Here is a 13,017-nt window from a genome sequence, read left to right on the forward strand (position 1 = left end):
ATGAGGTCATCATTTTTTAACAGTTTCTCATAACCAGAGATGTGAAAGTTACTAATGCCTCCCAATGGGCTCTTTTACATGTCAAACAAGTTTAGTTGTGGTTAACTTTGTCCAGTAAATGAACATATGGACTTGATTCTCATGTACATAGATGTAGGATTTAAAAAAGCACAACACAAGGCCCACATTCATGAAAACTGAAGTCCCCAGCATCTGCTTGTCCAGAGAGCCATCAGCAGCAGGTCAGAGGTGACTCTCTTCCTCTCTATTGGTTCATCTGTTTACAGTGACAGAGTAGAATAGCTCATTGTCTTCTGTGGTGTCACTGGGGTCTTAGACCATCCGCTTTAATAGTAAAGCATTTAGAGTGAGATTCGGTAAACAGAGAGGAGAAGAGAGCATGGGACACTGGAGGGAAGATGAAAGACGGATGGAGAATGAACACAAAATAAGTATGAAGGGACTGACACAAGAGACGAGAGCGGAGCCCAGGTGGTCCGTGTAATCTGATTCAGTTTTTTTCTTTCCAAGGTCCTTCAAAGTTATTGTTCATTTATTTCAAGTTGTAGTGCTCTCCTTTGCTCTGATGCCTGTTCAGGTACTGATAGCACAATGTGCTGACAGGGAGAAGAAAGAGTCCTTTGCAATGTATAATGTTCTATATTTACTGCTGTGTCCAAAATCACACTCTGTTTCCTATATAGTGTTGTCTAAACAGTATGGAACGTCAGAAATTTGATTCACTTCATATTTACCTTTTTTGTGAACCCAGATTTATTGTGTGCAAGCAGTCTACATGCATCAGTGCTATTTTGCCAAGTTTTCCAAGTTTCTAAAGTCTTCCAAATCAATCAAGGATGTGTTTAGAAGTTGGACGTTTATATTAGTTAATATTTTATAATTTAGCTCAATGCTCAATCTTTTCTTGATTCACTGATTGAACTTCAGGATTCTTTTGGTAAATTGTTTGCGAATGTTGTAAATGTCTTTACTGAGACCATTGAACAATTGAATGCATCCTGTCTGAATTATTGTATTTTATATTTTTTTTAATTACAATTTTACCAAACTCTTGAGCGGTAATTTAGGTACGAGTTGTACCTTGGAGATAGCAGCCCAGGGGCGTTAACAAGATGACAACTAACTGGACTGAATTGTCTTTGAAAGGTACTTTGTTTTCATTCACTTCTATCCCAGCAAAGTCCACTGTGTGGAGTTATATATATTCCCGCTATATAGGGAAAAGTAACTGAAGTGAATTAGAGTAATTTCGAACACATAATTCAGAAGGACATATTTGGAAAGGCCTCAAAACAAATGGAAGCAATTGGTATTTCACAAAACCCCCAGCAGTTTCCATGTTAATATTTTCCTTTTTTTTTTTTTGCTCTCCAGGTTGATTTCAGTGAATTCGTTTTTATTCATCCACTCAAAAATCATTAACAGTACAGTAAAGTGAGGTGATTGTCACAAGTCAGATTTTTGGCGACTGAAAGTGCCCTGAACCTTACTGGCCCTTAAGTCTACAGTGCACTGTGTAATAGCACTGTGCTGTTTTTTTCAGATGGGAGAGGATGTTGAACGGAGCAAGGTGAACGGAGACAGCGGCTCCTCTGTCAAATGTCATTGTCCTGATGAATTTGCCGTTTCTAAAAGAAGCGGCGCATGAATTATGCAACACAACCTTCGTGCGCATTTGCTTTCATGTTACTTTTTTACGTGCCAACCTTCTGAACACATTTCCGTCCAACATGGATGCTTGCTTAAATGAGTGTACCGACAGAAAGTAAGGCTGTCCCAAAACCAAAGGTTTCTAAATGCATTTTAATAGATGTTTTGTGTAAATAAATAATATAATAAATATTATATTGCTATCTAATTTGCAAGTAAAGGGATGCCCAGTCCTAGTGATTGAATGTTTTCTAATGATTTAAAGAAAATGAGTAGAGGCCTAAAGAACTTTCAAAATAATCAAATCAACAAACCAGACGCTCTGTTGATTCATTTATTCAATCAGTCTCTTATAATCATTCATACTGCCATTAATTAACCAGCAGGAGTTGCTACAAAGCGATTTATTTTAAAATCACGGCATATTAAACTAGCCTGGTAATTGAGGCCCAGAGGAGAGTCTGGTCCTATTCTGTGCATTTGTCGCAATATTAATCCTGTAAACAGAATTACACACCATTTACTCATATTATCTGGCTCAAGGGGATCATGTCTGTGCTTGAACACTTTCCCACCAGCTAAGTAGACAGCAGATAAAATACCTTGTATTACTTTGTAATCTATCCCCTGTGAGGTAGTTATGATTTGTTAATTTGATTTGTTAATCAGAGTTTTACTATGTCATGGTGTATGTATTGAAAGTAACTCCCGGTCAGCTCAAGGTGACCTTAGTTTTTGCCAGTCAGGGCTTTCTGTTGCTTTTGAATCCTCAGGATATGAGACTGCAACCCTCTACGGACACCTCGGCAAATTAATCGCCATATAGTAATTTTTTTTGTTTACTCGCCACACTGAGATATATATATAGAATGGCACAGTTTGTTCTTAAAAGAGGATCGCCATTATTTTAACAGGAAAATACAACAAAGAATATTGTTTAAATGTAGCACATCAATTCTCTCTCTCTCTCTCTCACTGTCCCTCTCTCTCTCTCTGTGTGTGTGTGAGAGAGAAAGTGACGGCGATTTGTGCGCCTTCACACTAGACTTGACGGTACATCAAATACAGGTGTGCTGCGTCTCCATTGAGATGAACTGAGAAATATCTGAGAGCTCTTGACGGAGAGTGAAACTCTGAAGCCCTCAGTCAGAGTGTTTGCAAGTGAAAATATGTCTGTGCTAAACTTATACTTAGCCTCCAACTCACAAACTACAGAGTAAAATCTGAGAATTTATTCGCCATTTGCTAATATTAGACATCATTTAGTCGCCAGAAAGAAGATTTAGTCGCATATGTGAGTGATTTACTCGCAATGTAGAGGGTTGGACTGCCACCCTGCTAGGATCAATGCAGAGTGCTGTTGTCATTTTAGTGCAGTCTCCTCCCATCGGCCAAGCAGGCAAAGCCACATTTACTGAACCAAGACTAAATCACCATACCACCCTCTTGAGACCTGCAGATTTCCTTTACATGTTACTATAATTAAGAGCACCTAACCGGTGTCTGTCATAGTCCGCCTGCATCCCTACGAATCACACTAAGCCTAGATTTCTAGTTTATTAGAAGTAATTTAATGAAGTCTGTATTGTCATTAATAATATGTGGCTGGATTATATCTGCTCAGATTAACATTTGTGTATGCTTTGTTGTAAAACCATTTAAAATGGTGCCATTCTGAGGAAATGGGCTTCCCCAGCTGAGTCTCCCAAAGGCTTTGCCCAGGGTTTCTTTCTCGTCTTCATCAGCCTTCGGTTTGTTCATTGGGTTGTTTGTAAGGTGACATTCTTTGCAAAGATGCTTTTAAATTCTGTTGTATTTAAGAGGTGACATTTATTAATTTTACTTATTTGGTCATTTTGGTCTTGCATAGTACTTCTGAAAACGTATGCTGTTAATCTGGTTTGTGTGCTGTTCCGAACTGATTGTGAATATTCTAGTTCCTTTCTAGTTGCTGAGTTTTAATTGAGTTTGAATGCAAGGAAACAGAATTGCTGTGAATTTAAGTTAAAATAAATTAACCTGACTGAAAAGCGAAGTTTGCCCAGGAAAAACTTTGAATGAAAGCTTTGAAAAGTTTAAAAAGCAATGAATAATAAATATATTTAATTTGGTTTCATTTGTATTTTTGATGGTTGCTGAATAGATGATATATATAATTCATACATTTAATTTCTTATATTTCAATGTTTGATGCATTGGTGGATGGCTGGATAGAACTGACTAACATTCAGAAAGCCACCTTTTGAAAAAAAATATTTTGGACTATTTTGTAATATGAATATCATGAAGTGCATCTAGATGGTTTCATGTTCCAGTCTGGACGGAGCGCCGGTCAAGATGTATTTTTTCCGGTGCTGCATTGCACCAAAGCTTAGAGAGCAGAATGTTATGAAAATTTTAGTCATAGCTGATCCCTGATTAAAGGAAAGAGAGGAAGACAGCACTCGCTTATCAGTATTCATCTCACCCTCACATGCAGTCACAAGAAAGGGCTATTTGATCACTTTGTATCATCCATCCATCATACTGAGCGACCAATGTTACCCTGTTACATCAAGATGAACAAAGTACATGCATCTCCCCTGACACGGACTTCCTGTCATCCTCAGGGGGGTCTAAAGATGCCCTTTCTTGTGGCCGCATCAGTTTTTAAGCAGTTGGCATGTAATCCACTGAAAATGTTTCATCATCTGGATTCAAATCACACTGAGCTGGATCCTTAAACTGTGTTGCAGAACCTTCATGTCCATGGAGCATTCATTAACTTTGCATTTAGATTACAAGGTTGATAGAAAAAAGAAAACCAACATTTGCGTCTACCTTACACAATCTCATGGTGTAATCATTCACATCCTCATTCACACCAGCAGCTCTGCCCAGGATCTTCAGATCAACAAAATCCTAACACTGATGGATTTTTGTACAGTAAATATTTTTCCTTGTAAATTAGAGCAAAATGACTTTTGAAAAACCAGCCCTGAGAGTTTTGTGCCTAGTTACTCCGGTTAGTACAGTTCTGTTACCTGGAGTTAGATGTAAACTACACAACCTGGCTCTAAAGTGAAGTGTTCAGAATTAGCCATCCATTAGCTATTCTAATGGAAAAAATATTTGCGTTTAAATAACAAATTTTGTTATAATATTATAGATGTTTTACCAATGCATTTTATTTAATAATTTTAATGAATATATTGATTAGTTTTTATTGATTCATTGATTGATTTAGTGATAAAATACTAATATATATAATAATAATAATAATAATAATAATAATAATTTGAGTAAATGAGTGATCTTAAAGTGCCCCTAGTCCCATCTAATCAGCATTATAATATCGTTTTCCTGCGGCTGTATGGAGATTTTAGATGCATGACATTTACAGCTCAGGTGATTGGTTCCAAAAGTTCTGTGGTCCAAGAAGAACAGATCACTACTTTTCCTAAAGGCTAGCTTGACTGCCATTTGAAAACTTATAATTGAGTTGCTAGTAGCTTCCTCAACAGTGCCTGAGACTTTCCACCTGGTCAAGTAAGTAAATTGAACTGAATGGTGAGTTTCTACTGAATATTTTATTCAGAAATGGAGCCGTCACTGGCAAATTGGCCCATGGTGCCTCACCAAATGTGAGTAAATATTGGCTTTGGTAAATAAATAAAGTAAATAAAATAAAGGCCCCGTCCACACGGAGACGCGTTTCTGTGAATACGCACAAATTTTTTATCGGATAGATGTTTCGTCCACATGGATCCGGCGTTTTCATAAGGTGAAACCGCTATTTTTTTGAAACCGGGTCCCAGAGTGGATAAATTTGAAAACGCCATCTTTGCGTTTTCGTCTGGACGGCTAATCCGTATATTTTCTGAAACGATGACATCATCAGCCCACGTCTCCCCCTAGTCAGACATCACGTAACAGCAACAAAAACATGAACAAACACTGAACGATTGTCTTTTTATTAACTAACATTAACACTGATTAATAAATGTATTGTTCCATGTTCGTTTGTGTACCACGCGCAAGGTTTATGAGCATAGTCCAAGTCTTCTTCTCTGTTTTTAGTGTATCTCTGTGGCAGAATTGCAGCGCCACATACTGGTCTGGCATGTATACTACATCATTATGCGGTTTCGTGTGGACGCGGATATTTCTTGAGACGAGGAAAAAAATGATCGGATTGGGGTAAGCTCCGTCTCCGTGTGGACGGGGCCAAAATGTTGGGAACTATGAGGTACTGCAACATTACATATATAGTTTAGGGTGAATGTTTTTGGTCTATAGATTACTGTTAGACATATGTTGAATACCAACATTTTTTTTTTTTTTTTTTGTGTATAGTGTGGAGTGAAATATCTGTGACATTAAGCCCCCAAAACAAAATATACATTAAATAAAGTCACTATATGCTTTGATGTTTGCTTTTTGACAGAGGCTATACTGTTTGTCATAAATGTCAATTTTTCAAGTGAAAAAGCTTCATAATTGTTGTCATGAAAAAAAAATGTGTGTGTGTGTGTGTTCAAAATAATATAAAATACATTGTTTGTTTTAACCAGAAGGAGATGGAATTTTGGGTCCTACTTTTGACTGATTTTATACATTGATTAAATCCCAGACCACAAAATCTATGAAGGCAGGTATTGACTTTACAGAGTGAAGACACAGTGATTTAATGTATACATTTGTTGATGTGCAAGTAATGTTCGATATGTTAATCTAAGCCTCGCTGTGCCTAAAATCCATTATGAGACCCATGCTCTGCTTGGCTTGAGAAAACAATCAGAGACACAAGAAGAAGAAGAAACTTTTCTGTGAGTCCAGCAATGATGAGTTAGTTTGCATGGATATTAGGTAGGTTTCAGTCCAGAGATTGAGTTATGAAGATATTAAAACATGTCTTGTCTTGAAATGTGCCGACACCCCACTGTGATGCCATTGGAGATGTAAATGCTAACCCTGTTTGGTTACATCCCAGACATTCTATTGCCAATAAACAACCTATGCCAGGAATAAAATAATTGCTTGGCCGAAGTGTCTGTGATTGGCTGCAAGAGCAGGTTTTGGCTCATATGAGGTTAGTATGCAATATTGCATGCTTTCCTTATGACATCCTGTTTGACAAGTGAATTTAATTTATTTTAAAGCTTTTTTAATTGGATTTTAAGATGTTTGCTGTTCAGTTGTCATTTATATTTGGTTAGCTGCTCAATAAATAACTAATACATAATGAGTGCTTTTTTGTCACTTTTACTGTTTTTCATACCGAGGGGACCTTTAAACTAAAAACGTAAGGTTTCAAAGTGCATGTTTTTGAAAGCAGTACTGTTACCATCTCAGTAAAATGTGAATTTGTGAAAACGGTGACGTCTTTCACTTGCGTGTTACATGTTTGTGTAGTTTTTATTTACAAAGTGACATCGGCACACTGTAAATAAATAAATAATAATAAAATAAAAAAATCTGTCATTTTTTTCAAAATAATTTTGGCAGCTGTGGTTGCCAGAATAATAATGTTTCTGTATTTAAAAAAATACAGAAAAACTGTAAAAACATTTACAAAATGTTTTGATTTTACAGTATAAACCTGTAATTTCCAAAAAAGAAAATTTGAGGGCAAACTAGTCAATTCAACAATGCACACTGCTACTAAAATATTGTATCTTTTAACATAAACTGACAACCACCATAATAATGCAGGATGTAAAAGAGACGGTAGTATAAAGAATAAGTTAATCACAAGTAGCTTTTCCACAAGCTGAAGTATAAACTAATATAGAGAAGGCACACAGAGTAATTTACACAAACACTAAACACCATCATGGTAACTCACATGACACTTAAATATTGCAATAAACATTCATTAAAGAACAGAAGTAGTAACATAAAACTCACATGTGCATAAAAGATTACAAACATGACAAAACATGATTATTTAAAATACTTTCGAATATGGAGTGTAATGCAGGGAATTCTGGGAATATCAGTTTAACGTTTATTTTTCAATTTTTTTACTGTAAATTATACATTAATTTGTTGTTTTTTTACTTCAAAAAATTGTACAATTAACGGCATTTTACTGTAAAATTGCATGAAATGACTGTTACAGTTTTTCCCTGTATATAGTACGAGAACTTACTGTTAACCTATTAACTTTTTTTTTAGCGTTTTTACAATATTTGACAGTTGAAATTACAATCATTTTTTTATTATAGTATTTGAAGTCGTACTTTAGGATTCATATGAACAGGGAATGTTTTGACAAGATTAATTTTGTTGTTTTTGTTGCTTTTATAACCTTTTTGGATCTTGCAAGTTTTGATTAACTGTATTATCAATGGCTTGACAGAAACCTCCCAGGTTTCATAAAAAATATCTTAAATTGTATTTCAAAGACAAACTACAGTCTTATGGCTTTGGAACGACATGAAGGAAAGAAATGACATAATGAAGTAATGATGTTTAATTTCAAGGTGAAGTACTAAGTTCAGTGTATAACCTTTCCCCCCCCACAGTATTTGTGCGTCAGACATGGATCATACCTTAAGACATTGGAATTGTTGTGGTGTAGTGCGCTAATGATTTTCAAAGTGATCAGATGCATTTCACCTGGTGGACTATGAAATGGTCCAAGAAGTCCTCTTAAATTATATTGAAGGACCCCAGCCATATTAAGACTAGAATATCTTACAGACAGAATTAGGCTAATGGGAAACCACCTAGCAACTATCCAGAACACACTAGCAACTGCATAAAAATATCATAGCACTAGGCCGGAAATGTTTTGCATGTACAAGCACTGCTCACATTTTTTTCTCCTGAAGAAAGGTCAAAATCTAATTTTATTCTTGGTACAATGATTCCCAAACTCCTTGTATAAAGATTTTACTAAGCGTATGTCGAGCTGGTGATAAACTCTAGCGACGTTCTCGCCTATTTAATATGCTGTTATTTAATTTAAGCTAGTAAATGAGCAACCTTTGTTCAGGCATGAGGGAAATTGCGAACAAACAGAGAGGTATGTTGAACAATTTCTCTTTGCTTTTGATCTTCCCTTCTGGGAAAGAAAATGCTGTTGCAGGAAAATCACAGAGAACTTTCAACGTGATGAGGCAACTTAATCTTTGTCTGTTCCTCCAGCTGCATTGCACTTGCAAACGTGTGTAAATGTAAGCACATCCATGTCCTCGTCTGCACCTGTCCATGGGTTACCTGGGTTCTCCATAACTACCGTTAAGAAATATTATCTCCATAGTTGGTCCAATAACTTCCAAATGACTTTTAAGCAAATCCCTATGCCAGCCGCCCACCATCGGTTCTTTAATGAATTATTTTCCTCGTCTGTGTGCAGGGCCAGTCCCTCAAGTCTATTGATAGCTGATGGCAACAGAGATTTTCATTAAACCCTTATTAGCATTGACCCTAAAATACATGTTGGGCGACTCTTCTTGGGGACTGTTCTGCTGACTCCAGGGATAGCTGAAGGCTTTTGGCACTTTCAGTCCAATTTACTGATGTCTAACGAGGCTATTGAGCAATGCTGGCAGGGTTTAAAGAATTTGTTTTCTGAAGCACTGAAGGTTATGTCAGATGTAGAACAGTGGAGCCTCTTGTTGATAGTAGATGCAAATTGATGCCTTAATGCTTTCAGTGTAGAGCTTTTACAGTATTTGTTGTTGCTTCTGATATTTATTTCATTCTTTTATGGCATTTTGATTATTTACAGCTGTTAACAATGTTGAATAAAGTTAACAGCTGTGCTAAAAACAAGGAAGTGGGATTTGTGTGTCTATCAGTGTTGTTCTTAAATTATATAAAAATGTATTCAATCCATATTATATATTTTGGCAATTTAAATAAAGATGAAATAAAATATAAAAATTGAATTAAAAAATGACAACTTAATGTAAACAAAAATGTTGACATTGCATTGAGAATGTATTTATATAGCACTGTTCACAATACACATTATTCAAAGCAGCTTTACAGAAAACCATGATGTTGATGTTTATAATATCTGAATGACCTTATGCCTTGTCACATTTTACAGATTATATACATTTGCAATTAATATACAATGTATGACAGTTTACAATTAATCAAGCAGTTTAGAGATTCTAAACTGTAAATATCTTCCTACGTTAGCACAGTATACTGTATGCATACAGATACACATATATCCATATATATATAAAGAGCTGGGCAATAATAGTTACATTTTGTGACAAAATAAAAGTCAAGCCGTTAAGATTTGCTATATTGTGTACATCTTGTCATGTGATTGCACTGTATGTATGCAGATAAAGTTGGATGTGCATCCATCTTTATAAATGCAATATCTGCAATATATATCAATATCTGCAATATATATAAATATATTTTTCTCATTCCAGATATGTTGATGATGTCATAACCAGAATTGGACGAATGTTTCCAGATATGTCAATCGAACTTTTCCGGCCAAACGGGACATCGGCAGTTCTCTTGGTGAGATGCTTTGTGCAACACATGCCAATTTCAAGAGTATTTTTTTTATTTTGTGATTGTTTGTATCTGTACAGTGTGAAATGACAAGTTTTATATTTGAAACATTACATACATTTTATGGGAGCACAATTTGACTGGCTTGTGATTAACTCCTTAAAGACAGAATAAACAAATATAGTCAAATTTTGTAGAAAAGTAAGCTTCCATAAAATGCTAAATGTTTCAATTTCCAGCAGCATTAACAAAGCTGAACAACAAGAAAGTGCCACCATGTAGAAGTTTTTTCCTGAATAATGGTGTATAAGAGTTAATGGTGAAGGAGAGCTGGATGCCCTTGTATCTCTCTGCTGACTGCTCTGTCAGTCTCCTTGTGAGTTGTCCCTGAGAACATCCCAGAGGGGCCGGGATTGTTGACTTTTTGAGGAGTTCACGCCACACTTTCAAAGTTTTGGAGGGTGCATGCATCCATGATAATGGAAGTAAAGACAGACAGAAGAGATTTATTACAGATGAGCTCTCTCTGAATGATTTCCAGCAATTCTTTTAGCTCCATTAAGATTAAATTATTGTGATCTGAGCCTTTCCTCACCAAAATCAATTCGATATTTTGAGTTTATTGTTTGTTTATGCTAGTTATTAGTTACATGTTATGTTAAGGTAATGTTGACTCTCTAATGTTGACTGAGGCAGTGTTATGGGGTTAACTGTAATTTACAAATATTTATTTTCTTTTTTTTTCTTATTTTTCATGTCTTCCCAATTCATTTATATGGTGGTTAAGACCCATTCTGGATGTTTGCTTGTTAGATCCCTAAAAGGCGAGATGTTGCACACCACTTTTAGCAAGGCACTTAACCCTGATGATCTGTTGAGATTGACTGACTTGGGTTCCCAGAGACCCTAAGGCTGTATGTGTTAAAATGTAGTATTGAAATTTAAATATAATTCTGTATACCAGAGAAAGTTAATATGTGAAAGTGTATTGGCAAGCAGATGTAAGATTTCTCATGGAGGACGTAGGCATGCCAAGTGTCATGCTCATTCAAACTGAAGCCAAATTAATTTTGTAGGCAATATAGATAATAATAAAAAATCTGATATTAAAATATTTAAAAACTATTTTTATAAAAGTATCAATAAATATAAAAGTATTAAAAATAATAAATTCTAAATAAGTTAAGTATTATGTTAGTTTAGGTTAAACGTGCAATCCAATAGCCAAAAAATAATGTAGTCATTCCTATAAAATCATGAAATAAATTAGAATAAAATTGGTTGCATTTTTTTTTTTAATGTAAATATCATTTTAGAAGCCAGAAAATATTAACATGGAAAATGCACCGTAGTAATCATGCACTTAGCCACACAGATCATTTAGATTTGCGGGTCATCATCAATGTGTCGTTTACAAGTATTTCCTTCTCCTTTAGTCACGTCTCATTTCAACTAGGGCACCATGTGAGCCAGGCTTGACTTGGTGCTTTTTCTGTGATTAAATCAGTTAGGTGTATGAAACCCCCCAGGGCTGGACTGGGGGAAAAAAAGGGCCCTGACATTTTTTCTCGGACCGGCCCACCACAATCGGTCGGACACAACCAAACCAGTACATTATCCTTGCAGTCCCTGTAGATAAGCATATCTACTGTTCCATTAAAAAAAAACCTACAAAGCTGAGAATAAGTGCCATGGACCAGTATACCAGTGCAAGTGGACCAGTGTACTCACTCTCTCTTGACTGACCCCCTGGTGATCAAAGATGTCCTCCTCCACTGCTAACTCAACCTGCCTTGACTGTACATAAGGACAGAGAGAGATGATTACAATTATCTGGAAGAGTTATTAAAAGTACACTTAGTAAGGATCCATTTTGGTTATATAGTCCTGTAATTCTTGCAGAGCAGGATTTCTAGATGGACAGTGTGCTCCATGTTATAAAAGCTAGTTAACCCTTTAGAACCCAATAGAATATGGATGTAGAATACTGCTAATTCTAAAGATTTTTTTTTTCATTGAACCAGACAGCAAAAAAACTAGTTTACAATTGCAAGTATAGGCTACTTTGTTTTAAAGAGCACAAAACCTTGTTTAATATGACACCAATTGACATTTACCTCTCATTGTTGAGATACTTCCCATAAAAAAAGAAAAACACAATATACTACCAAATTACTCACAAAAAATGGGCAACATGTAGCTCGCCGTGGGCGCCTTTACACAGCCATTTTTAGTAATAATTGAAATATTCAAATGGAATTTTTTAAGTTTTTCTAGAGAATGGCTGTAAGGCCGTTATGGGTTTTAAAGGGTTAACATTGGAATAGTCAGTCGAAGTTGCAATTGAATAAGTTAACTCTGCTAACCAAGCTACAAAAACAATGCAAAATAGCTTATGCTGTGTTATTTGACTTTAGCTGAGTGGCTAGTGCAGTAGGTGACAATATGACAGATTTTATAATAGCGATAACGATTGTTGTTTTATTACAATATTCATTAATTTAGGTATCGTTAAATCATCATCTTCATCGTTGCCCAACCAGGCCCACACACACTGATTAAACTGGCCAATTAAAAAAACAAAACAAATATATTATATCGACCTGCCCCCATGTGCGTCAGATTACCAGTCCAGCCCTGGACACCCTTGATTGCAACATAAGTTGCCACAATCGGTCATCTGATTATTTTTGTCAATGGATATTTTTCTTGTCTCCTCCTAATGTTTTTCCATTCTACCTAGATGATGTTTTGTAGTCTTTTTGGATTGAATTATCACATTCTGAGATGATGTCAGTTGTCAGTTGGGTCATTCACACCACACACCATCCCCCTTACATCTGAGACTTCCTCTGACACTTCTCTGCTGCT

The 13,017-nt window shown here is 35.8% G+C and overlaps 1 protein-coding gene and 1 long non-coding RNA gene across 2 annotated transcripts in view; both read left to right on the forward strand.

The window, feature by feature from the left end:
• The window catches only part of LOC128018906 (mediator of RNA polymerase II transcription subunit 27), a 56,965-nt gene that overhangs the window by 23,829 nt on the left and 20,119 nt on the right, over nt 1-13,017 (forward strand). Inside the window, exon 4 of the mRNA XM_052604773.1 lies at nt 10,059-10,152. Within this exon, the coding sequence (XP_052460733.1) occupies nt 10,059-10,152 (94 nt within the window). The remainder of the gene's footprint in view (nt 1-10,058; nt 10,153-13,017) is intronic.
• On the forward strand, nt 7-2,531 carry LOC128018907 (uncharacterized). Its single transcript, XR_008185016.1, has 3 exons — nt 7-1,167; nt 1,396-1,460; nt 1,565-2,531. It is a non-coding gene; the product is annotated as an uncharacterized LOC128018907 (long non-coding RNA).

The sequence above is a fragment of the Carassius gibelio genome, chromosome A8 (assembly GCF_023724105.1).
Source record: "Carassius gibelio isolate Cgi1373 ecotype wild population from Czech Republic chromosome A8, carGib1.2-hapl.c, whole genome shotgun sequence".
NCBI classification, from domain to species: domain Eukaryota; kingdom Metazoa; phylum Chordata; class Actinopteri; order Cypriniformes; family Cyprinidae; genus Carassius; species Carassius gibelio.